Below are 27195 nucleotides of genomic sequence, written 5' to 3' on the forward strand. Positions count from 1 at the left end.
CCCTACCTGAATTTAATCTGATCTGGTTCGGAACAGGGCAGACCCTTTCCAAACTGATAACAAAAATAGAATTAAAATCTGTTCTTCATAGAACGCTCTTCACACCGACCTTACAGCATATCCTGGCTGTACATCAGGAACAATTTCCTTATTTGTATTTATTATTAATGGGGAGATATTTTCTATACATGGTGGGATGTGACAGTGAAGTCGTTGTGAAGACCGTTTATGAGAAACAAATCTCAATTAAAAAAAAAAGTCAAAAATAACTGGAGTACATCAGACTAATCACATTGGGTGGCGCGCCAATCTCAGACTAAACAAATTACTGTACAAATCAAAGGAATCATATACGGAAGACATGAAAGCAAATATGAAGAATGGAGATGCCTTAAATAAACATTAACGATTATGACATGATTATTATTAAATTTTACAGAGTTTACCATACAAAGACCCATCTTTACTCGTATATACATAGCCTATTCATCAACCCCATTTTCAGCTTTTCTTTGCTTAATTCTAAGAACTTCCACCAATTCCACCATTGCCATTCCAATGAAATACCACGCAAGTCCTGCTAAAATGGCTTGTAACCAAGAGCTGTTTACTATCTCCAACGCCAGAGACCCTCCAATATGTTGATTCAGGCCATCACCAACCCTATCTCCCACTTGTAACCGTACTATAGCGGCCCCAACTGTTGCTGTTACCACCGGAATCCTCCATCTCAGGGGGTTTCCCCGGTAATCCTCGGCAGCTACATGCTTCACCTTAGGCACCACGGTGGGAGAAGAACCCAAAACTCTGTTAGACTTGGAGCTCTGGGTCGTTGCCGGAAGGATCAAGGGCGTTGTTGGAGTCCAGTACTCATCGCCATGGATGTATGGTTTTGGATTCCCTTGGGCAGGCTCTCCTGCATTCTCTCTCGCAAGTTTTCTGGCAGCAGCAGCATCTCGGAGCTTGTCTATGTTTGGATTAGTGGCTTTTCTGGGGAGACATGCCAGGTTCCGGTTTGAATCTATGGTGGACCCACTTGCACTGGACTTGGGTGGTTTCCAGTACCACCAATTTGAGATTGATCTAATGGCTTGGATGGCTGACATTCGGGCTTCTCTTTGCAGATCTAACTCCTGCAATTGAATTTGTGGGTATTCCATCATTAGACAAAACCATGTCCACTTTCTGGTACAAAACATCTGAGTAGGGGTGATCATAAACCCAAACCGGCCCTGCCCAGCCTGGCATATTTATGAAACATTATGGGTCCATTTGGTTCAGTCAGAATCGGAATTAAAATATGCCAGAATTGGAATCGGAATGGTCTATTTTCATAATTTATTTTGTTTAGATAGGAATTAGAGTGAGAATTGAAATCAGCTGGAATGGGATTTCATCCCCAAGTGAGGGGATGTCATTCCACCAAGAATGGGAATGAGATTCCAATTCTGCCCAACCAAACAATTGCCCATTACATTTTCAATTCTAGACCCCTATTCCCGTGAACCAAAAGGGCCTTATATGTATTATAATGTAATTTTTTGGCAATGCTATATATAATGCATTATTATACATATTAAATATATTATTTTAAAGGCAAAGGTCCAAAGCCCAGGCCCAACTATGCCTCTTATCATAGGTGTTAAACCAGGCTCATGATCATCCCGACATCTGATTGTTTCTTGAACATGATGGGATTCCCTTCAAACAAAAAACTCTGTACATAGTGTGATAGCATTGGAGACATCTCTTCATGAATTTAACATAAGATATTCTCAATATGTGACCAGATGCTATGTAAGAAGAATTTTAGTAGGTGTTTGACATCGTTGCTGGGAACATTGCACCGTTTTCTAAGAAAAATGGTGCAGGGCATGTGGACTTGTAAGCACTGTTTTTCGAGAAAACGGTGTTTATTTTTTGTTTGGAACCGATGCTACCACATAAACTGTTTTCTAAGAAAACAACACCAATTTTGTTTGATACTAGTGCTGGAAGCAACGTTTTCAACATGGTCTATATTATCTAACATCCAAAATGATACCACACCATTGCACTGTTGGCAACAATGCACCGCTTTCTCAGAAAACATTGAATTTGGCGTTGCTCCACACCACACTTTCCCGATTTCCAAGGCATGGTCTAGAACAACGTTTTTTATGGAAAAATGGTACCAAACAAGAACGCATTGTTTGAAGCACCGCTTTCTGATGTGATGCCTACGTGGCGCTATTTTCTCAAAAAACGGCATTGATATCAAACACCCACTTTGTTTGCAGGAGATCTGAGCTCCTCTTGAACTGGGACTCGATGAAGCATGCACATATGGGGTGTCTATGGTAGACACCCAAATTTGTTCGATGATGGGACAAATGGGGGAATTTTAAGATGAAAATTTATGGGTAGATGTTTTTCTGGGTGTCTACAGTTCAATTGTATGGTCTAATTGATTTAGAGGTGTTAGGATCAAGGAGATTTGGGTTGTGGGTGCTTCAGGCTAACGAGAGAGTTTGAAAGGGAATTTTTAGGTACTTCAGAAGGATTGGAACAATCTGATTGGGTGTTTAGGGTAAATTGGGGTTTCGACGGTGTATTAATAAAAAACTAGGTACTAATAATGGGGCTTATAGAGGTATTGGTTTCTTAGATAATTTGATGGGGTTTGATTGGTCCATAAATGGTATGATCAAAGGCATTTAAGAAATGAATATCTTGGCCAATGGGATAGCCTAAAATCCCAAATTAAAATCTTAGCGTGATGAAGGGTTAAATGGGGGATATCTATGATGAAATTTTGTGGTAAGGTGTTTATAAATATCTTGGGGTCTTTAAAAATCCCATGCAATGCACAGGTTCCGACCAGTTCAAACTTAAAAATGATTCTTAAAATAACAAAGTTTACTAGAATTGGTTATCTAAAAGCATGCAAAATGCCATCATAGTATCTATATTATGTGTGAATGGAGTCTTGATGGGAAGAAACCTGTGTATGTACATCAAAATATCAAGGCCATGTGTGGGAGTGCTTATGTGAAAAATAATGCTTAAAAAATAAGCACTTATTTTATATTTGGTGTTTGGTAGTCTTTTTCTCTAATAAGCAATTAAATAAGCATTTTTGACTATTTTGTCCTTCATTTTCTTTCAAATTTTATGAAAACACTTTTATACAAGTATTTTTATAAAAAATACTTTTGTGAAAGTATTTTTATGAAAGCACTTTACTAAAAGCATTTTTATGAAAGTGTTTTTATAAAAATACCTTTGCGGAAGTACTCTTATAAAAGTACTTTTATGAAAGCACTTTTACAAAAATACTTTTATAAAATTCAACTAGGTATAATTTTATAAATTGTATTTTAAAATTCAACTAGGGGTAATCTTGGAAGAAAAATTGAATAAGTGCTTATTGTATAAGCACTTAAAAAAAGCTGAAAAATTGGGCTTAATAATGTAGCATCGGCTCAAATAAACATTATAAGCTTTTTACTCTTGAGCTTTGGGCTGTGAGTAGAAAAAGATGAACCAAAAAAGTGTTGGTAACACTTTTTAAACACCTTACCCTTTCACGTTGAGAGGCTTTGCCCTTGGTCTCCTGGTATCGGCTCTGGAACTTCTTAACATCAACAAATATATTTGATACACGTGTCCCAACAGCATTTCCGGCACTTATTCGAACACTGCCACGTGGTTGCCTGAACATAAGGAACTCCAACGCTGCCAAGTTGGATCTCTCCACCATCCTAAATTCAAATGGCCCAAGACATGATAGTCATCAAATATGCAATTTTAGACAACTAATTCAAGTTTTGAATACAACTTTTCTTTTCTTTTTTTTTTTCTCATTTTAAGATGATCACAAGGGAATTGATTCAGCTCTCTAATAAAAAGGAAAATGAATTGGTTGTGGGAGTTCATTTTGAAGGGATTGGGAAGCCAAGGGAAGATGGGAAGATAAATGAAATTAACAAAGAAGCCCTATTATGTTCCCGTGCTTTTCAATTTATATTAGGGAGAATGATGGTTCAGCCCAGAATCAGAACTTTTAGGCCCAAAGTACAATTGGGGTAGGTGCCAGATCGGAATTGATGCCAATTCACGTGTGGGCATTGGTGTATAGAATGGGGGTTTTGACATTTTGAATGCTTATAGATCTACAGTGGAATTCAGAAATTTGCATTTGGCCTATCCGTATTTTTCCATTTATTTTAAGAGGATTCCTGGATTGACAAGTTTTGGCCCTTTTTTTCCAAAAATGTAAAACTATTTAGGCTTTGAAATTAAGCATGCATAACAACATTTTTATTTGGATATTCGGCCTCTCCGATGTAGGGGGGATGGAAATTGCCTTAGTAGGGGTAGGGATGGGGATTAATAGGATCCCTGATCGGGGATTGGATGGGAGTAAAGTCCCAACTAAGGGTGGCAACGAGCTGAACTTTTCACGAGCTGCTCGAGCCCGACTCGGTTTCAACTGAGCTTTGAGCCGATCTCGAGCCCAATTCACTAGCTCGATTATGAAATGAACCGAGCTCGAGCCTACTAGAATTATATATATATATATATAATTATAGAAAATAATATATATAATAAAAATATTATAATTGTTAATTATTATAATTCTTAACTTTTTAAATATTAAATAAAAAATATATATATATATATATATTTTTTTATTTTTATAAAACATTTTTCTCAAAATCGAGTTCGAGCTAAGCCGAGCTCAAGCTTATGAATTTTTGACTTGAGTCGAGTTCGAGCTCAAGGTTCTGGCTTGAACCGAGCTCGAGTCTTATAGAACAGTCTCGGGTCGAGCTCGAGTCTCGTACTATTCGTCTCAGCTCGGCTCGAATCCACCCCTAGTCCCAACCCCACCCCAATTCTGCTTATATATTAAATATCATTTACATAATGTATATATTATATTATATATAATACTATAATATTTTAAAATTTTCTTTATTTTAAATAAATCTATTTTCTCAAAATTTCTTTTAATAAAAAAAAAACTCCGGAGATTTGGATCCATGCAAGGAACCCGTCTTCACCAAGAATCGGGGATAAGGAATGTAGTCGCCGCTTCAAACTGGCCGGTCCCATTGCCATTCCTAATAGAGGTATTCGCCCCTAAAACTAAAAAATAGTTTCAACCACTGGCCTAGTGATCCTTCTTAATGAACGACCAACATTTTAACCTAGACCAAACTGGAGCCCAAAACCTCAGGAACAATATCCATGCAAAAAACTTGGATTGAGTCGAATCGGATTTCAGTTGGGTCTGCCCTAGTTGTAGTGACACTGACACCACATGTCGACAATACATGGGGAGAAGGGAATTCGACCCACAAAGTTGTATAGCAAATAAAATCTAATTCTAGTTTTCTTTTAGACTACTAACAAAATATTAATCACAAAAAGCTTTCAAAATGTTATACTAACGTGGTTCTAAATTTTTGGGGAAGAGATTTGTTGTAAAACCAAACCAAAGTTGTCTTTCAAATCAAACAGAATAACTCAATCGTAGTTGGATTTGATGAATATAATTAAACTAGAGGAGGCAGGAGCGAGGGAATTGAAGAGACATACGAGATGCAGTCGACAGGGCAGGCTTCAATTGCTTCCTGAATTTTGAGCTCAGGATCAGCCCACTGCCCAACAGCCCGAGCTCGCCCATAAACTGATTCAATGGCGAATGTGTTTTGGGCAACTAAAGCGCACTTCAAGCAACCGATGCACTTCACCTCATCAACAAACACTGCACGCTCCTCCTTCTCCGACCCAAACCACGTAGAATAGATTGGTTTCCCTGTGTAGCCTCTGAATTCTTCTATCTTTGCCTGTTCCTGTTGATTACAAATTTTTCATCAGAAATGGGTAAGTACGTAGTTGCACAGCGTCGTTAAATCTCTCTTTCCCTCAGAGCTAACCTTGTCATAGACAGAACGTGAACTGGGATCAGAGAGGATGGAGTAAGCCTCGTTGAGAATGATAGCCATGTCATGCCCAGCTGGTCCTGCGATATCTGGGTGGCACTGCTTCTGCAGGGATCGGTAGGCAGCTTTTATCTGTGATCGATTTGAGGTGCTATCGATACCCAGAAGGTCGTAGAGATCGAATTCTGTGATTGAAGATGATGGTGAAGTTGAAGCTTTGCATACAATAGAGTTTGTGTTACGATTATTGTACAGTGTCCTTGTTGTTGGAGGGTAGACATGGAGCCTTCCGGGATTTGAAGGTCCGATGACTGTTGATACAGAAGGTGTGTATGCAAGGACATTTGCACAAGGCATTTTTTTTTCCACTTTTCAGCTTTCCAACAATAGATAAGGTGAGAATATAAGAGAGAGAGAGAGAGAGAGAGAGAGTCTTTGATATTTTTGGACGAGAAGATATTTGTCTTGTAGGCTGAATTACCAACACACCCCTTGTGTTAAAAACGTATAGAAGCTTGCAAGTTAGAAAAAGCACAAGCGTAACGGGTGATTATAAATGTTTTGTAAGACATTCATCTTAAAAAGTGAGAAAAATGGTTGAAAAATATTTTTTTTGACAACCATCCACCATTAAATTGAAGGGAAAATACGGAAACACACAATGCAGAATTCTGAATTCCAGCCCTCCCTACTACTAGTCCTCTCTCCCCTATAAACCACATCCTGCCCGTGAATTTGACATCAATTCACGGTTATGATGCATTCCCCCTGTACTTTGGGCCTAGTAAATTCTGATGGGCTGATTGGTACTTCTCCCTAAATTAAATGTCATTAGGCGCCATATAAATTAATAGTGAAATAACACCTTGGTGTTGGGAGAAATATTTCTTAGAAAAGATTTATTTGGGTAAGTGTATTTATTCATGTTCTTTTAGGTTTATTTAGTGCGTCTTTCCACACATTGTTTTGATTGTTTACAAGCTGGATAGATCGCTTTTCGGTTTATTCCCATTTAGTTCACAGAAGATCTAACAGCCAAAAGACAGAACGCCGAAAAGATGCAAGAAGCCCATTTTGGGCTAATTTCAGGAAGTTCTAAATGAAGCTTTTCGTGTTTTATTTTCGTATGAAAAGACACAGAAAGACGTGATACTGCCGAACTAGCTCCAGGCTGTTCAGATCTTCATGCAAAAGCTCAATGTGTCTTTTGATTGTCAGAGCTACCAGAAGATCTTCCCAAAAAGATGCACGAAACGGGCCCAATTTCCCATGTAAATAATGCAATGACCATTTTAGCCATAAAAATCCAATATTAAAAGGGGCATTTTTGTTTCATTCAAGTATTGGCAACTTCCCCCCCCAGGTGGGAAAGTTATTTACCACCACCTAGGAGATGGGTATACCCGAGAAAATAAACTTTTCCTGGTCCCCACATAAATCTGAAAAAAAGAATATGGAATTCTTGGTCAATGAAAATCAAAATCTCATCGACCAACTTTCTCCTCTCAAAATCCAGAAAAAGAATGCCCTCTAAAAAGAATCTCACTCCATTAGATGGTTCTCACACAACCCGAGATAAATATTTATTTGATAAACCATTTAACCAAACAGAGTTTCACAATCTATTGGGAAAAAAACAAAGCACCATTTTTAACAGGACATGATAACATAAAATTTCACTTTGTAGGGCAATCATACCAGTAGTTTAATTTGGTGTTAAGGCTGTCATTAGTAAGAGTGTGAATGCTGAACCAGGCGAACTTGAGCTCCATTTCAAGTCACAACTATTATAAACAAAGTACACTTATATAGTTCATGCTTTTATTTAACTATTTAATATGATCCACAATATTATAACATGACAAAGGAACTGCAAAGCTTTCTTTATTCAATGACCTCATCAAATTATTGAGAATCCGATTCCAATTAAACTTATCCCAATTACTTCTATAGTAAAAAGAACAAGCCAGAATTGCCTTAAGCTAATATCTCCATCCCTAATATCAACAGTAACAGTGCAGTTGCAATAGAACTTCCATCATTGGATAAACAACAAATACCATAAGAGCCCAATAGAGGATTTATTACCTGACCTCCATCACAAGGAATTTTTAATACCATTACTATCCAGAAACCTGCAGGCCACCATTGAGTTCCCTGCAACACTCAAAGAAGATGCATTAGTAGGTCACTGATTAACATCAAATCTTTTATAATCTTATAAAGTTATAGCCATGGATTTCAAAATCGGACAGGAAAAACCGAGAACCAGTCAAGTGACCGGTTTCATTTTTTCTCAAAACTGGAAATTTGTTAAAAAACGTTAATCATTTTTTATTTTTTTTGTCCGGACCATCCGTTTGGTTCAAATGGTTGGACTATTCAACCCGGGAATCAGACTCCTAACCGGTTTGTTGTCCGGTTCAATTTTAAAAACCTTGATTATAGCCACATGCTTTCTAATTACTCAGTTTACAGGACTATTTTTTCCTTCAATATCTCTTTATTTCTATCCAACCACATATTATAAGAAACCACAACAGCCCAATACATAAATTTAATCTGTTCCAAGTTTGAGAGAAAAATATAATTTATTTGATAAATCTGCAACAACTCTCCAAAACATGTCACTCTCTATATTTTCTATCCTAATATTCCAAGGGACACCAAACCAAACTTCCCTAACAAAATGACATTGGAAAAATATATGAACAAGAGATTCCCACAATTATTGCACAATGAACATTGAAACTCTAACACAAAACCCCCTCGACGAAAAACAGACTTAACACCTACAAAATTATAAATAACTTTCCATAAAAATAATTTAAATCTTGGGGGATTAGACAAATTCCTAACCTTTTTTTTTTATTATTAAAGTCGACCTATCAGTAGGGAAAGAAAGACTTCTCTTCTTCCATGGGTATTCAAGATATCCCTCACAACTTGCTCCCCAAAAGTCGAGTCAAGTTTTCCCCTATCCCAATGCCCAAATTGAAATCCACCAGACCCTTGATCCTCAAGTTAGCATACTCTTTTTTGTCTTGGAAGGTCCAACAGGAGCCATGAAGATTTTATCCTTGAAAATTCAAGGCACATTTCAAACAATAAAATCAGATTTATAGACATAATCTAGTTATTGAAATCCAAATCAAATCAAAGATAAAACCCCAAAAAGAGGGAGGGCAACCCAACATGGGGAACAAAATTAAATCTAATAGTGAGCATCCCATAAGTTAATTAGCAGGAGGAAAACAAAACACCGCAACAGAATAGTAATATCATAAAAAAACAAACTTCAACAAGTATTAACGCTCCATTTTGAAGGAGTACAAATCAAGGTTCAAAGTATCGATACATATCGGCCGATACGTATCATTTCGGGACTCTTTCGATACGCCCCTACAGTAGGTGTATTGGGGGTCTGACTGGTTCAGGGGGTAGAGGAGCCCTAAACCGGCCCCCCCTGAATCGGTTGCGAAAAAAAAAAAACAATAAAGCACAGTATCGATTTGCCCGATACGCCCTTACCAACGTATCAGACGTATCGATATTTTGAACCTTTGTACAAATACAAATATGTAGAGCACAAAGCCTTTTATTTTATATTATTTTGTATGTATTTGTATACTATATATTTATATTTGTATTCCTTCCAAACTGAGTCTAATGCTGAGTTTGAAAGGAGTAGAAATGTAAATATGTATAGTGCAAATCCTTTATATTTTGTATGCATTTACGCTTGCATTTGTATTCTTTCCAAATTGATTATTTTATAAGAGACAAAACATCAAGCACCCAGAGGAAATTACTCACTGATGTAGAACAAGGACTGAAAGTGAACCTTGGAATTCCTTGAATCACCACTGTTTGAGATAATCTTAAAATGGGTTACGTGGTCATGTTGTTCACGGAAAAGTGTACTCCTCCCAAGTCGTCTTATTATTTTGTATATTTGTAGAAAGTGATCTAGTGTTAGGTATCAAGTCCCTATATGACTTAAATGTTTTTATTTACATTTTAGAAAATGAGAGCAACCAATAAATAGTGTCCTTAAATTTATATTATACGTACAATTTTTTTCTATCCAATTCAATACTTTTATTGTTATAATTAATTCTTTATAATATTTTTGTCCTCTAAGTAAATAATATACATTAAATACCATCTTATTTTAGTGTATTAGTTAATTAATTTACCTCATAAATTTGAATATATATATATATATATATAATATATTAAATGCTACTCCCCCATGCCATTTTCTCATTTGTCTTTAAAATTGTGAAATTCTAACCAGAAGCCATAAATTCAGTTTTCTTTTAGGCTGACCCACAATGCATCAACAAATTTCATAAAATATGAATGCTTCTGAGTCAGATGGCTGAAACTTCCATGTTGATGATTTTGATTCTTGGTGCAGGTAATTTCCCAAGTGATAAGTGATAACCCATCCAATAATTTCAATTCAGGGACAAAATAAAAAAGAAAGGTCATAAAACGACAAATTAAATAGTTTTTTTTAAGGTCAACCCTTTCCTATAGAAATTTATTTTAGGAAAAAAAATAATATTCTAGGTCATGATCTATTGTAATTCACTAATTTGCCACTTCAGAGTTGCAGAAAGAATAAGGGGAAAAAGGGGTTTCAACAACTTCAATGAAGTTACCATCTCACTAATCCAGATTCCAGAGACCCTAGCTGGTTCTAATAAAAATAATAATACTATAAATAGCTCTTGAGGTATTAGTTTAGAAGAAATTAATCTACAAATTAGGTGGTGCTGACGCTCATTCTGGTGGAGGAATCTTTAGGGCCATCAAGCCTCTAGGCTCTAGCTGCAGGAGATTGGACCAATCATGGTACACCACGTCAGCCTGAAGCGTGGGACCCGGCCGGTGTGTAGGAGCTGAAATGGTGTATCCTGATTGATTGACCTGTAGTAAGAGTAGTAGAGTTGTAGGACCGTTGTTTGGTTGGTTAATTAATAATTATAAAAGTGTTGTGATTTGTGAAGGAATTAATCCCAATGGTGTTACTACTGTATCAGAATTCTGAAGCGGGAGAGGAGAAGCTTATCCTGTGAGAGTTGTTGAGTGAGAAAACATGGCGGAGATTGCTGTGGAGTTCTTGCTTAGCAAGGTCGCTTCGATCATTCATAAAGAGGCATCCTTGATATCAGGAGCCCAAGATGAGTTCCATGAAATCAAGCTTGAGTTAGAGAAGCTGAGATCTTTGGCACGGGATGCAGATCAAAGGAGCGAGTCTGATGAAGGGGTGAGAACCTGGGTGACTCAAGTCAGAGAATCAGCTTACGAGCTCGAGGACATCATCGACGAGTTCACCTATTCCATGCAGAACCAGGCCAACGATGGGATATTCCGGCGTTTCTTTCTCACCGCCGTTGACCTCTCAAGAAGCATTGTGGTTAGGTCTCAAATCGCCACAAAGCTGGAAGCAATGAACATCAAGATCAGAGATCTTGTTACAAGAAGCGAGCGCTATGGCATCAAAAGCGTAGGAGCCCCAATTGTCCGTGATTCTCGTGGAAACTCATTGAATCGCCATGGAGATCAGTCATCTCCGTACGTTGTTGAGGATGAGCATGTCGTGGGAATTGAAGAAAATCGACTTCTGTTGTTGGCATGGCTGAGGGACGGAGAACCAGAACGAAAGGTGATTTCGGTGGTCGGAAGCGGGGGATTGGGTAAGACTACCCTGGTTTCACAGGTTTTCAACAACCTAATTTTGAAGAGAAGTTTCGACTGCTACGCTTGGGTGACCGTCTCTCAGACTTACACGATCGAGAATGTGCTCAGGAAGATGGTGAGTTATCTTTTCGATGAAAAGAAGGAACTGTTTCCCGATGACTTGAGCGCAATGGATTACAGACGGCTAGTCGACGTGCTGGTTGACTTCTTGAAGCAGAAAAGGTACTTAATTGTGTTAGATGATGTACGAACTCTCAATCTCTGGGGAGAAATTGTTGTTGCACTTCCAGATGCAAAGCTTAGAAGTAGAATCATGATTACAACTCGGGAGATGGGCATAGCTTCTTCTTCTTATGGAGTTAGGAGCCATGTTCTTCATCTGCAACCCCTACAGGAGAAAGATGCATGGACTCTCTTCTGTAAAATTTCATTCTCAAGATATCCCCATAGGTGCTGCCCCCAGCATCTTCTGGAGGTGTCTCAGATCCTTGTGGGGAAATGTGGAGGCCTGCCACTTGCAATTGTGGCAATGGGTGGTCTCATGTCTTTCAAAGGTTGGACAGAACTAGAATGGTGGAAGGTGGACGACAACCTCTCTGACATAAACAGAAGCAGTGACAGTATCCTTTCGCTCTGCTTCAGTGATTTGCCTTATTACTTGAAGCTTTGTTTGTTGTACTGTTGTGTGTTCTCTGAGGACTACCTGATTCGAAGGAAGAGGCTGATTAGGCTGTGGATAGCCGAAGGTTTTGTAAGAGAAACAGGAGGCAAGGATCTGGAGGAGGTTGCAGAAGCCTATCATACAGAGCTCATTTCCAGGAATTTGCTTGAAGTTGCATCCAAGAACTCGTTTGGTATGGTAAAGGAATGCAGACTGCATAATCTTGTGCGTGACGTGCTTGTTTCTGTATCAGAGAGGGAGAATTTCTGTGTCATATATGATGGGCTTGAACCAAAGGAAGTTGCTTCTGCACGCCGCTTATCCTTGCACAAAATTGACAGAAGGATCCTGTCATGCACTGACATGAGCAGTCTCCGTTCTTTCTTTCTGTTGTCTGCTCAAAGGATCTCTGCATCTTACCCAATTAGTGGCTTACCATTCGGATTTAAACTGCTAAGAGTTTTGGATCTACAGGGTATCCCCATTAAGAGAATACCAGATTGTGTGGTTGATTTGTCCAACCTAAGATATTTGAACTTGAGAGAAACTCTAGTTACAGAGATCCCTGGCTCATTGGGAAGACTCCGTTACTTACAAACCTTAGACATAAGGGATTCCCAGGTGAAGGAACTTCCAAATGAGATAGTACAGTCACAGAGCTTGCACCATTTGATCACGTCCAGTCACAGACTTAGTTGGGCAGCTTTTCATTTTATAGATGGAATGAGAGTGCCTTCAAACATCTGGAAGCTGAAAGAGTTGCGGGTTCTGGAGTGCGTGGAAGCAGAGGGAGACATGATTAGGCAGCTTGGAAACATGAAGAAGTTGAGGAGAATTGGGCTAACGAAGCTGAGTGAGGGTGATGGGAGAGACTTGTGCACCGCGCTACAGAACATGCAGCTTCTGTACTACTTGTTTTTAATGGCGAGCAATGAGGAAGAATCGCTTGAGTTGGATGCTCTATGGACTCCTCCTCCTCTTCTGAAAATTCTAATTCTGGCTGGGAAGTTGGAGAGGGTCCCCCGCTGGTTTCGCTCCCTGGACAACCTGATGAGCTTGCATTTGCACTGGTCGCAAGTGAGAGAAGATCTCCTCTCCTATATTGATACATTGCCCAACTTGGGGCGTCTCACTCTCGTCAATGCAAATGATGGACACAGGCTGTGCTTTCGTGCAGGAGGGTTCCTCAAGCTGCGAATCCTTCGTCTGTGGAACTCGTCACAGTTGTATACAATAGAGATAGAGAAGGGAGCGATGCCTTGTCTCAAAGAATTAGATCTTCGTATTCTGAATGAGCTGAGGATGCTGCCTCAAGGCATTGAGTATCTTACCAACCTGAACAAGTTAACTCTGATGGGTGTGCCCAGGGAACTAGTAGGGAGGTTGGACAAGGATGATAGTGAAGATCGTTCCAGGGTCCAACATATTCCTGAGATCATTTACTATTATACAACACCATCTCCGTTGTTGTATTATAAAAATCTAGCTTGATGCTTAGTGCTTCTCCAAACTTTTTTTTTTAAATTTCAGCATGCTGAGGTTCAATTAATTGGTCTAAGCTTTGTTTGCTTGTTGGTTGTTTTTAATGCATCTATACAAGAGAAGGCAGTTTTTTCCTCCTCCTCCTCCTCTTCTTTTTCTCATGTAGAAAGATCCCATTTTCATGGTAGAACAATTGGGCCATCCATTGAAATAGGCCTTCATCAAAACCTCCTCAACAAGAAGATAGCTCTCCTTTGGCCAAGAAAAAGACCATCTGCAGTTCATCATGAGCTTAGATGGACTAAAAGGAAATTTAATTGTTGGTTAATGGACTCTGTGGTCCTAACAAGATCCTCTGTTGAACTAGACCACCATGGGCCAGAATGAAAACCATATATAGGCCTCTATGGGCCAAATATTCCATCTATGGTTCATGGACATGGACTTTTGGGTGGATTAGGCTCCTGATATTCTACGGTAAAATTGGACTTTGTAATTGTATTTGGGGTTGAATCAGGATTGGGTTGAGTTGATTGGCCTTGGGCAGTTGGGTGGGATTGGATTGATTGGGTTAATTGAACTTGGGTTGGGTTGAACTATGATTAGGATCGATTTAGGTGGTGTTTGAAGCCTTGAATTTGATTGGGTTTTGTGAGGATGAGGTCCTGCTTACTTTATCGAAGGGATTATGATGTTTGGTTCTGTTCATTCGAAAGAGATAGATTATGGGTGCAGGTTTTATTTGGATTTTTGGAATTTTGGGTGGGGCATTCGAGAAACTACATTTTTTAGAAAATTTGGTTGAATCTTGACTTGAACTGGGCTTCGGTTTATTGTTTTGAATTTTGGTTTTGGGTTGGGCATGTAAACTTTGGAAGTTTGGTTTTGAGTAGGGGTGTTAGCTGGGCCAATCCTAGCCCAAAGTCAAGCTCGAATTCAAATTTGATGCATTGGGGTTGGGCTCAGATTGGTCAGTCAACCACACACAGCCACACACGTGCACATTGAGGTTGTACTCGGTACCATTGCCATTTCTTTTGGACACCATTTGGGTTGATGAGTACTAATTGATGAGACATGTTTTGTCATATCACATAAGACTGGAAAATGTGTCTGTGTTGTTTGGTGGTAAAGTAAAACGTCTAATTAAGGCTTCGACTCAAAACAACAATGATTTAGTCCCCCACATGCTTTTTAGTTGTTAGAAATAACTCTCTCTTATGTGATGTGATAGCTTATTTTTCTCTCCAATTTATATTGATCCCTTAAACATTACAAGAAAATGCATCAATGGTACCAAACACAACCTGAATAAACACCAAGTAAAGGCTTCTTAAAGGCTTACTCAATGTGTGGGTAAAGCGCTTACACAGACATGTCTTTTTATGGGTACACTGTACACTCCCTCTTTCCTACGTAGATTGCATTAGTTGAATTTGATCACTGTTTTAATGGTTTTGGGACTAAATATTTAGTGATTATGAGCCATATACACTTTATGACTGGCGTGGAGCAAAATGATTGACTCCACAGCCCGTAAAACAGCTAATTCATTCTCCTTTATTACAAAAGTGCTTTGACTAGAAAAGCATATCTGTGTAAAGTAGTGGATGTGTGTGTATTAGCCTATAACAATGGTGGTCATTAGTCCTATAGTTGAAGTGTTACATGCAAATTGGAACTTAGAGCCTTTATTAGTACACATCTTTTATTAATAAAATGAAGTTAATTACCTGTATTATGCTTTATCAAAAAAAAAAAATCAAGTTACTTGTATAATCACATGCCTCATGGATATTGGTTTTTATATATGTCTTTAAATCTATATTTTTAGTATTATGCAGGCCAATTAAGGTGTGAGATGATATCAATTAGACCCCATTTGATTCATAGGAATAGGGGTCTAGAATCGGAATCAGAATGGATTATTCCAATTTCAACTGTTTGGTCGGGTGGAATTAGAATCTCATTTTCATTCTTGCTGGAATGGCATTCCCCTATTTGAGAGAATGATAATTCCCTATCATTTCTTTTGGAATGAAATATCATTCATGCTGATTTTAATTCCCATTCCCAATTCTATCTAAACCAAACAGACCATGGGAATAGACCATTCCGATTCTAATTCTGATTCCGGCTGCAAACCAAATAGACCCTTAGAGAAATGGTATGGTATATATAGACTTAAATTGTTCTCAACCAATGGCTAAAATAAGAGGATTGACTAGGTTGACATGCATGTACTACCTTGTGATAAGTATTTTGTATGTATTTAAGAAAGGATGAAGATTAATAATCATTATGATGGGATCCAATCCTCTAATAATTGGAGTGAATACTAGTGCCTTTTAAGAAGAATTATGATAAAATCCTACTGGTAGGTTATTAATAAAATTGGATTTTTGTTCTTGCATTTTAACATTTTTATATTCTATTTCTAAAATGATTTATAAAATTGTTTTAAAGCTTATCTATTTAAAGGGTTCGACTATGATATGGAAAAGATATTGATGGAGGGTGATTTGGCCCGGCCTCGTAGCACAGGGACACGTGTGTATGGCCTGGCTCAAGGAACAACTCAGCCTGACAGCACAATCGTGACTCGGCGGAAGAGACACATCGAGTCCTACGCTATTCACTCGGCGGGTTAAGCGACTCGCCGAAGACTAACACCCGACTAACCTTGACTTCACCAAGTGTGGGAGGTCCCGAGCTCCTCCCAGGGCCCGAGCTCTTCCTAAGGGGCTCTGAGCTCTCCCTCCCTAAGAAGGGAGCACCCTGGTTTTCGACTAAGTATCCTGAGGAAGAAGCACCTCGGGATAGCACCGCCCCCAATGTAGGCACCTCGGCACCTCGGTGCCAAGACAAAGTTTCCCCAGGTAGTCCGGTGCACAGTAGCTCGGCAGGCCGTGGGGAGGCCTGCCTGACATCCGTACCTGCCGGACCCGGTGGCAGGGCTCTGATCCCTTGCCAGGCGGCGTTATGTTTATCGTCTCTAAAAAGCATGGCACGTCAGTCAAGTCCGTACCTGGCGATAGTACTCCGTAGCAGCAACCTGCACCTGCCACACCTGCCCTGGCAATAACGATTAGGGCATTGGCGGTTATGCGAGGTATGACCGAGCTCCGACATAAAAGAACCCCAACTCTCACGAAGTAAAGGTATTGAAGCTTAAGTACTTTGAACACTCTTACTCTCTACTCTCTTTGAGATTTTCTCCTGTTCTAACTTAACCATTGGAAAAGGCAAACAATAAGTGGCGCATGTGCGTTGACTACACCGACTTGAACCGGGCTTGCTCGAAAGACTGTTTCCCACTTCCCAAGATCGACTGCCTAGTGGACGTGACCTCGAGGCACAAGTTGTTGAGCTTCTTGGATGCCTATTCGTGCTATAACCAAATAAAAATGGACCCAGCAAACGAGGAGAAGACTGCCTTAACTGAATTTGGCCTGTACTGCTACATGGTCATGCCCTTCGGGCTGAAGAACGCTGGGGCTACTTTTTAGAGACTTGTAAATAAGCTGTTTGAGCCACTTGTCGGCACAAAAGTAGAGTGTTATGTAGACGACATGGTCGTCAAAACCCAATTTTCACATGAATTAGTACAAGATTTACACTCAGTCTTTGAAATCTTGCGTAGATTTAATATGAAGTTAAATCCGAATAAGTGCGTCTTCGATGTCACATCGGGTAAATTCCTGGGGTTCATCGTCAACCGGCAAGGCATTGAGGCCAATTTGGAGAAGATTGAGGCCATCCTAGGAATGAGACCACATCGAAAGTTAAAAGAGGTCTAGAAGCTGAATGGCCGGTTGGCTACCCTAAGTCGCTTTTTGTCCAACTTCGCAGATCGCTATCTGCCTTTCTTTAAAGCCATAAAAGGCAAAGGCTTTGAATGGACTGAAGAGTGCCAGCTCGCGTTTAGCGAGATCAAAAGGCACCTCGCCAGTATCCCAGTCTTGACCCGGCCCGAAGTGGGTAATGTTTTAAAGCTATACCTCTCGGCGAGTGACGAGGTGGTCAGCACGGTACTAATAAGAGAAGTAGATCGGGTCCAATGACTCGTCTATGCGCTGGTTATAACAGCCCGAAAGTTCCGCCCATACTTCAAAGCTCACACCATCGTTGTCCTTACCAATAAACCTTTGAGGCAAGTTTTACTCAAGCCCGAGGTCTCGGGAAGGTTGACAAAGTGGGCCATCGAGCTCAACGAGTACGAGCTCCAATACAAACCGTAAACCACTATTAAGGCCCAAGCCTTGGCAGATTTCATCGCAGAATGCACCTTTAGCTCCGGAGTCCCCAGGCCGGTAAAACACGAGACCCCCAGTATGGGAGAGCTCGGAGTTCTTGGACCAATTGAACTCGAGCACCGTGAAGTAGCAACCAGCGCGGCATCTCTCCTAGTTAGGCCCTGCCCGAACTGGAATGATGAACCCTGGATCCTTCACGTAGATGGCTCGTCAAATTGGTAGGGCAACGGAGTTGGGATCGTTCTGTATGGACCAAGCGGTGTGAAATTGGAGTACGCGCTATGCTTTGAGTTCGTGGCATCCAACAACGAGGCAGAATACGAGGCGCTGGTAGCCGGGTTGGACCTTGCAAAGGAGGTGAAAGCCAAGCACATCGTCGTCTGCAGTGACTCCCAGCTCGTGGTGAATCAAGTCCTAGGTGAGTATGAAGCTCGCGAACCAACTATGGTAGCATACTTAGCCAAAGTGAGAGAGACTCTGCTCAGCTTCCGGTCACACTTCATCCGACAAATCCCGAGATCAGAGAACGCTGAGGCCGATGTCCTGTCACGGTTAGCCAGCATGGGAGACAACACCATGAGGACTGTGTATGTAGAAAACTTACCTCGGCCTAGCATTCTCAAGGGGGCAGAGGAGGTTGCCCTTGTTGTTCAAGCAGAGCCGAGCTGGATTGATCCACTCACGAGCTTTCTGTTACACGGGGCCCTCCCCGTAGACCGTAATGCCACCAGGAGGATAGAGCGCCAAGCAGCCAAATAAGTCATGATAGACGGATGGTTGTACCGAAGGTCCTACACGCTCCCCTACCTGCGCTGCCTGCGACCCTCGGAAGCCGAGCTCGTTCTCCACGACACTCATGAAGGCCTGTGCGGTGGACACTTGGGGGGCAGGGCCCTCGCTTAGAAAGCACTACGATAGGGGTACTACTGGCCAACCCTGAAGGCAAATGCGACCGAGCTTGTAAAAAAATGTGACAAGTTCCAGAAGCACGCTAACAGCCACCACCGCCCTGCCGCCAACCTAATATACCTCACTAGCCCATGTTCATTTGCACAATGGGGGATTGACCTACTCGGGCCATTCCCGCCAGCAACAAGGCAAAGAAGGTTCCAAGTGGTGGCAGTGGACTATTTCACAAAGTGGGTCGAAGCCGAACCTCTCATGACAATCACAGTTCGGAACGTGCAGAACTTCTTTTGGAAGAACATAGTGTGTCGTTTCGGATTACCTCGGGTACTGATCTCCGATAATGGCAAGTCGTTCGAAGACATCAAGTTCCAAAACTGGTGCCGAGACATGGGAATTCAATAGAACTTCACCTTGGTGGCACACACTCAAGCAAATGGCCAAACAAAAGTCGAACAGAGTTATCCTTCGAGGACTGAAAGCGCGCTAGGACCAAGCTAAGGGACTGTGGACGGACGAGCTGCCCAGTGTACTTTGGACCTACCGTACCACGGAAAGGACTGCCACGGGAGAAACTCCCTTTAACCTTACATACGACACTGAAGCAGTCATCCCAGCTGAGATTGAAGTCCCCTTGCTGAGACTGGAAGCATATGAAGGTAGAGCAAACGAAGATGAGCTACGTACCAACCTTGACCTGCTAGACGAAGTACGGGACCTCGCGTACATCAGGACCGCGACCTACCAACAGAGGATAGCTCGGTACTATAACGCCAAGGTCAAAAAGCGAACTGTCCGCGTTGGCGACCTGGTTCTCCGCAAGGTTATGGCGCCTGAGCCCGGCGCTGGTAAGCTCGGTCCGAACTGGGAAGGACCCTACCGAGTAAAGCGAGTACTCGAGAAAGGAACATATGAACTCGAAACCCTAGAAGGGAAACAAGTACTCAGGCGTGGAATATCATCAACCTAAGACTATATTACCCGTGAACCACCAAACTCAGTGAACCACGAGTCACTCCCTTCTAGCCTTAGGGCCAATTTGTCGAACTAGCGACAACCTCGGCAACACAAGGTCCAATCACCCCCTCAGCAGGGGCAGACTCCAGGAAAACAGTTTGGAGTGGCCACGAGTCACTCCCTCTAGACTAAGGGTCAAAGCGCTAGGTTAACTGAAGACCTCGGCGCTATGCATGACTCTACCACCGCGCCTGCATAGGCTTAGCATGCCAAAGACTAAAGGCATCTCGAGAATAGACTTTCCAACTCCTAGCCTACCTCGGTATACGCTTCTAGAGGTAAACGCCAACCCAAATAGCCAAGCAGGCAGGTCGGGCACATGCCTTACTATGCCTACCTCAGCGTACGTCGCTAAAACCTGATGATCACCCCTACTAAGTGCAGGAAGACAGTTCGGGGTGACAGCGGTAAAGGGTCGCTCACCTCAGGAACTGATTTTACTAACACAACAACTTGGATAAGTCAAACACTCTGGTAGAAGTGGATCATACAAGCGCTTAACAGAATATACAAATATACTCTCATTGCATAAGTGTAATTTCATTACAAAATCCCAAGTACAAAGAAACAAGAAAAGAAAATACAAGTAGCACACAACTATTTGGAAGGCTTATCAGCCTTACTCGGGGCCTCCTTGGGGGTGTCAGCCAAGTCGGTGGTATCGGCCTCCTCGTTGCCGCCCTCTTCGTCGGAGTCTAGGTCATCCACGTTCTGAAGGGCCACATCGTCTGTAATGTTATAGGTGGTGAAGGTACGTATGTCAAGGTCAGGGTATGCGCACCTTATTCTCCACCTGTCGAGCTTAAACCCTCTACGGTAGGCCCGCCACATTACGTCGTCAAACCTAGACGACTTGACATAGTCGATATCGGCCTGGGCCTTCGCCTCCCTGAGAGCTCCGTCGAAGATCTTGGTCTTCTCCTTGATGTTGGCTTTGAGGTACTCCACCTCGTGCTCCAAGGCCCCCTTGGCTTCCTTAAGCCCCTGCACCTCGAGCTGCGAAGCCCTCTGACACGCCTTGAGACTCTCCACCTTGAGCTTCAATGCTTCTTGACCTGCTCTGAGCCCGTTCACCTCGGCCTTCAGCCTATCCCTCTTGCGGGCCAGCTCATCCTTCTCTAACAGTAGGGCTTCGATAAAGCTCTTTTGGGCGGTTGCATCACTCTCCAACTGGTGAATCTTGCCCCGAGCTGCCCTCAGCTCAGTCTGAGTCGTGCGAGATGACTCCTCAACAGCCAAAGCATGCCTCAAGTGTTTGTCAGACTGAAAGTTCAGCGCGTGCACAGCAATGTTCACCTGGTAGAAGGATGTTGGCTGGTACTAAAGAAAGAAGAAAGAAAGAAAGGAGAGAGAGAGGTGGCTCTTAGGGAGTGAACTCACCACCATGGCGTGGGTTGCTGCTCGGGCCCCGAGCTGGCCAGGGGAGAGTTCGACCCAATCTACAACCTCCATAGTGATAACAGCCCTCTTACTTCTTTCAAGGCTGATATCGGGATTCATGATGCTCTCTTCCTCCTCCTGAGTCCCCGAGCTGGATGCCGCCGTATCTGCGGCACGATGAGCCGAATCTTCGGAAACCTCGGTAGCAGCCCCAACAGGATTTGGGACTTCAATGGCAGCCCCGGCTGGCTCAACGATCGACTCTGCCACCGTGTCAGGCCCCCGTGGTGGTAAATCCCCCTCCAAGTCTATGTCTGGAGGGGCATCAAGGAGCTCGGGCCCCGAAGAGGGGACCTGCGGAAGATCGGGTTCAGGGGTAGGGGTCCTTGGGGATTCCACGCGCTCATTCTTGGCAGCCTGTTTCTTCCTCTTCTTCATTTGACGAAGGAGACTTGGACCGGTAATCCTCTCTTCCTCCATGGGACCTACAATAGAGCTCGGCGTCAGTAAGCCCGAAGACACTAGGCTGATTAAGCAAAACACTAAAGTAGAAATTGACCTACCCGGGCTCAAACCGGCCTGAATGAGCTTCCCTTCAGCAATGTGGTCTCTGTGATCGAACCCGACCTGAGCCCATGAGTGAAAGGTTTCCCACGTCTTCCAGTTAATCGCAATGCTGGGAACTTGAGTGGCCACCCTCCAGTTGGTAAGGAAAGGCCACTCCGTGCTACTCCAGACTACAAAGTAGTCCCGCTTCCCGGTCGGGACCTTGCTTGGGAACTTGTGTAGCATTTTGAAACCTCGGCGAGGGGACAGATAGTAGGTCTGCCCATGCTCGGGGGGAGCGCCAGAGGCACTCTTTTTTATTAACAAGATGGAACAATGGATATCCGCGTCTAAAGGGAAGTTACGTTTGGAACAGAGGAAGATGGTCCCGACCAAGTTCTGAATAGAGTTGGGGTGGAGTTGGTCCAGCGTGATGCTGAAGCGCCTCAACACCTTGGGAATAAGGTGGTGGAGAGGGAGACAAAGCCCGCCAACAAGTTGTTCCCTAAAGATCACGATCTCATCTGGACCGTGCTCCCAAGGGAAGTTGCCGGTGGGAAGACTGTATGAATACTCTTGAGGTAGGTTGAACCGCCGGATGAGGTCCTGAAGCGTCTCCAGCGTCATAACAGATGGACCGAACTGGTCTAGCAACCGACCTCGATGAGAGGTATACGCCTGTTTACCCGAGGTCACCTGGGCCTCATGGGAAGGCCGGGCGACAACAGGGTCAGCCTGACCCGAGGTACCCACCTTGGGTTCGTCTAAAAGACTATTCCCACTAGACATGGAAGGGAATGAATTGGAAGAAAAGGAGAAAAGGAAGCTCGGGGACTCACCGAGAAAAAGACGCAACCGAACTAGAAGACCCGAGCTGAAGACTCCAAACGCGAGCTCAAGGTAGATGAAAGATACTTAGTGGCAAAAGAAAATGACCAGCCCCCCCCCCCCCCCCGTTATTTATAGCCGCTGGGCCTGGGCACCAACGACCACGATCGAAGCAATCTAACGGTCCTCAAGAAAACCGGTTGCGAGACTCTTGATGCGAAATCAATTTAGCGCATTTTTTGGCGTCCGCGAAGTCCAGATCGCATGACGTCCGCGCGTATGTTGTATGCAACCCAAGCTTTTCCTTCCGAACGAACTGGGCTCCAAACCGGTCTAGCCAAGCGAGTTTCCTGACAGGGTGGCATGAGTACCGAGCCAAATCCACCTGGCGCACCGTGAACTCCCCGCGTTGGGTCACCACCCCTAGCACAGGAAGTGGGGGGCAATTGATGGAGGGTGATTTGGCCCGACCTCGTAGCACGGGAACATGTGTGCGTGGCCTGGCTCAAGGAACAACTCAGCCTGACAGCACAACCACGACTCGGCGAAAGAGACGCGCCGAGTCCTACGCTATCCACTCGGCGGGTTAAGCGACTCACCGAAGACTAACACCCGACTAACCTTGACTTTCACCTAGTGTGGGAGGTCCCGAGCTCCTCCCAGGGCCTGATCTCCCATCGAGGCCTGAGCTCTTCCTAAGGGGTTCTCAGCTCTCCCTCCCTAAGAAGGGAGCACCCCGGTTTTCGACTAAGTATCCCGAGGGAGAAGCACCTCGGGATAGCACCGCCCTCAACGTAGGCACCTCGGGACCTCGGTGCCAAGACAAACCTGCCCCAGGTAATCCGGTGCACAGTAGCTTGGCAGGCCGTGGGGAGGCCTGCCTGACATCCATACTTGCCGGACCCGATGGCAGGGCTCTGATGAACCAAACCAATCAACCAGTTAACTGATCAGCTTCAATTCAAATTCAATTACTGTTTTTCCGAAAACCAATAACCTCAATTCGGTTTAAAAAATTAACCTACAGTGATTAACTAAACCATGAATACCCTAATGGTCCTACCAATGCAGGGTTTAGGGAGGGGCGGATGTATACATCTTCATCCAAAAAAATTATTTCCAAGATTTGAGCCTTGATAACCTAGGTCGCAATGTAGTAATTAAGACTTAATTTGAAAGGAGTAGTAGTAAAATCAGTAGTTATAAGATGATCCCTTAGCCCTATGGGTGTTGTACAGTTGTGATAGTCACATCTTTCCATGGGCTAGTCATTGAGACTCGTCAAAAATTCTTTTGCAAAGAGGTTATCAACTTCTACGGTGGTTGCTAGGGGTAATATATCCAAACTCATTCAATATATTCCATTCATCCAATGTTTTTCAACCCATCTTTGACTCCATCAATCAAACTAGTGACAATTTTTCGGGTTAGGGTTGGCATTTTATAAAAAAATCAATGGATCCATACCGAAGCTCGAACCCAAAACAGTGTAACTTGTTAATTCGGGCAACCCGACTGGTACCCCTACTAATTACAACTCTAAATATCGATTTACCTTTATTTTGCCATATAGAAAGTCATTGATTTTGGTCAACAATTTATTCGTCTGAATTTTCTGTTTTATTAGTTTGTTGGGTTATTAGGTTTATTTTATTATATTTTTTATTTTCATGACATCAACTGGTTAAGCCATTGGCCAGGACAATTAAGCCAGTGGCTTGTCTCTCTGAAGAGGAAGATGGTTCAATCTCAGGACCGGGTTTATAACAATGAACTCATGTAGATAACATAGCCCATTTACCCATAAATGGAGCTGCAAATGGTATTCGTCTATCTAAATTGGAACCCAATTAAGTTGATCTAGATTCATTCTGTTTATAGTTGAATTGAGAATAAATCTACCTCAATCGAATCGAATGTGACCTTATGGTATTTTTATACATAGAAAATTGATATGTATGTATCAATAAAGTGGTTTTATCTTTGCTTTTATTCTATTAATAATAATATAAAATTATTCTGACTTTTTGCTTAATTTATTCACGATATTCCATATAAGTATACAGGAATCCAATCTGAATTCGGGGGACAACTCCGGTTTTAATTCCAACATTGATGGATCATATCTGGATTTCAGAATACCCGATTCTACTTGATCCGTTTTTCATACCTATCTAAAAACAAGGTATAAACCCAATGTAACCCGAGAATCATCAAATTCCTGTGTCTTCTCTGCAAGCAATAAAAAACTGGGCAAATGCTATTGCTAGTATGTGAAGATTTATGGTATGAGAATAAATTGTGGAGCGATTGTGAGTTATAGCATATTTGGCAAGCCAATGGGTTATTCTGTTACAAGAACGAGAGTATATAGAACCAAACAAAAGGCAAATTTCATAACAAGGTTGGAGAGTAAGACCAAGTCATGGGGAGATTGTGAGTTATAGTGAAGGTTCAAAATTTCGATACATATTGGGTCGTATTGATCGATACGTATCGTATCGGTGATTTTCCGATAATGCCCCTACAGTGGGTGTTTTGGGATAGGTGGACTTTAAACTGACTCCTAAAATATTGAAAAAGAAAAAACTAAAAAAAAAAAAGAGAAACAAGCCTTAATATAGGCTAATATGCTCCTACTGCATATTGACCAGTGTCGATATTTTGAGCCTTGGTTATAGCATATTTGGGAAGTTGATGGGTTATCGTGTTACAAGAATGAGATGTATATAGAACCAAGGAATTTTCCAGAAATGTATTGGTGGGCATTATCAAGGTTCAAAACATCTTAATGTATTGGTCTGACAAGAACCTAATACATGGAACGTGTATAAATCATTTGTTCCGATTTTTTTCGTACGTATTGGCCGATATGAGCCCATATCGAGCTGTTTTGGATCTGTATGGACTGATACATGCCTGAAACGGTTCAGATATGTATCATTAATCCATATTTAATATTGAATCTCTCATTAATGTCGTTTATTTAAGTCTAATTTTTCTTTCATTAATTAGCGAATTACTACACATTTAAATTTAAATTTGAATTTTAGTGCCTAATTCAAATTCTCTCATTAGTTCCTGTAACTAAAGATCCCCAACTTCAAATTTTAGCCATAACAAGATTTAAACTTTGTTCACTTGATTTTAACAACCACAAGTTTGCCAATGAGCCATGCATATTTGTTTGCTATGATTATATGTATTTTTAATTTTAAGTAAATTTTCACTTTACTTTATGAGTGACAAGTTTTTTATTAATAAATGTTAGAATTAATTATTAAAATTTACATACTAATAAATATTAAGATTAACTATACTAGTTTTTGAAAATTGACATTCACATTTTAATTTTTTGTTTTTTTGCATTTTAGTTATTCCGTCATTTTTCAACTGTTACTAATTGTGCCCCAATATGTCACACTTTATATAAACCATTAAATTATGATTTTTTACATTTAAATGACTTATTTATAATTATATAAAATATACAAATATAGTTAGTAATATTTTTTTTAAGATTTATTTGAATTTTTTACCATATTTATGTTTATCTTGATTTTTCATCTGTATCCATACGTGTCCAAAGCGTATCCCAATACGTCTCTTAAAATTGTCTTTCCGATACACCTTGCATTTCCGATACTTTGAACCTTGGACATTATGGAGAAAGGGGACTTTCACATAGGCACATGCCATGATTGCACTTACACCCCTGCCCCAATGCCCAACCCACCTACCCACCTACCCACCTTATCCTAGCCACCTGGCCCCCTTTGTAATTAAAAAGACAAAAAACAAGAAATTCCAATTTAAAAGAAAAAGGAAAAATATATAAAAGATTAAACCACAATTAAAAAACAACAGAAAAACATTCAATAAATGTTTTTCTTCTTAATCAAGTAGTCAATGACAATAGAAAACACTTAATCAAAACCGTAAAACCCACTAGTGAAACAATTTTATTATTTTCAATATATCATCTTAAAATCAACATAACAAAAATATTTAACGAAAATAAAAAATTAGAATTTACTTACAAGATTCAAATTACAACTATTGAACTAATCTAATAAGCAACAAACCACACAATTTTGAACTGGGAGCTAAGGAGATCTTGAAAGTACAAGAAAAAATATTCTTGTATATTAATTTTAAAATTTTTTATATTTAGAATCATGTATTAGATTTTATTTTTAATTATTAGCATTTTTACTATGAAAATTAGGATACATGTTTAAGCAAAAAAAAAAAAAAAAAAAACTGGCTCCGCCATGTATGATGCAAGACAGGATGGGACGAGCGCCTAAGGATTGCCAATGGTTTGGATTTGGTACAAGTTTGTGTTAACCCAAACTCAATTCAAATCAACTTTGGTACAAATCCGGCCTGACCCGTTGAACATGTAGTATACTCAACCAATGCTATTTTGCACAAATTTGGCAGCACTGCAATTTCAACAACAAATCGGGTT

The 27195-nt window shown here is 41.3% G+C and overlaps 1 protein-coding gene and 1 pseudogene across 2 annotated transcripts; one reads left to right on the top strand and one right to left on the bottom strand.

Moving 5' to 3' along the window:
- Nucleotides 1–362: 362 nt before the first annotated feature.
- LOC104592448 (DNAJ heat shock N-terminal domain-containing protein) lies at nucleotides 363–6331 on the bottom strand. The gene is made up of 4 exons (XM_010251827.3): nucleotides 5928–6331; nucleotides 5587–5843; nucleotides 3563–3743; nucleotides 363–1133 (listed from the first exon to the last, which is right to left on the bottom strand). Exons 1-4 carry the CDS (start codon nucleotides 6288–6290, stop codon nucleotides 483–485), a joined length of 1452 nt encoding a protein of 483 aa, XP_010250129.1. The 5' UTR covers nucleotides 6291–6331; the 3' UTR covers nucleotides 363–482.
- Nucleotides 6332–10928: 4597 nt separating this feature from the next.
- LOC104594982 (disease resistance protein RPM1 pseudogene) lies at nucleotides 10929–13923 on the top strand (annotated as a pseudogene). The gene has a single exon (XR_016083383.1). The product of XR_016083383.1 is annotated as a disease resistance protein RPM1 pseudogene (transcript).
- The last annotated feature ends 13272 nt before the right edge of the window (nucleotides 13924–27195 follow it).

The sequence above is a fragment of the Nelumbo nucifera genome, chromosome 3 (genome assembly GCF_055504915.1).
Source record: "Nelumbo nucifera cultivar China Antique chromosome 3, China Antique-T2T, whole genome shotgun sequence".
Lineage (NCBI taxonomy): Eukaryota > Viridiplantae > Streptophyta > Magnoliopsida > Proteales > Nelumbonaceae > Nelumbo > Nelumbo nucifera.

Coding starts and splice junctions, on each gene's coding strand:
- LOC104592448 (XM_010251827.3), bottom strand. CDS start 6,290: ATGCCTTGTGCAAATGTCCTTGCATACACACCTTCTGTATCAACAGTC. Junction 5,844..5,927: donor CACGTTCTGTCTATGACAAG/GTTAGCTCTGAG, acceptor TGTAATCAACAG/GAACAGGCAAAGATAGAAGA. Junction 3,744..5,586: donor TGCCCTGTCGACTGCATCTC/GTATGTCTCTTC, acceptor ATTTGAATTTAG/GATGGTGGAGAGATCCAACT.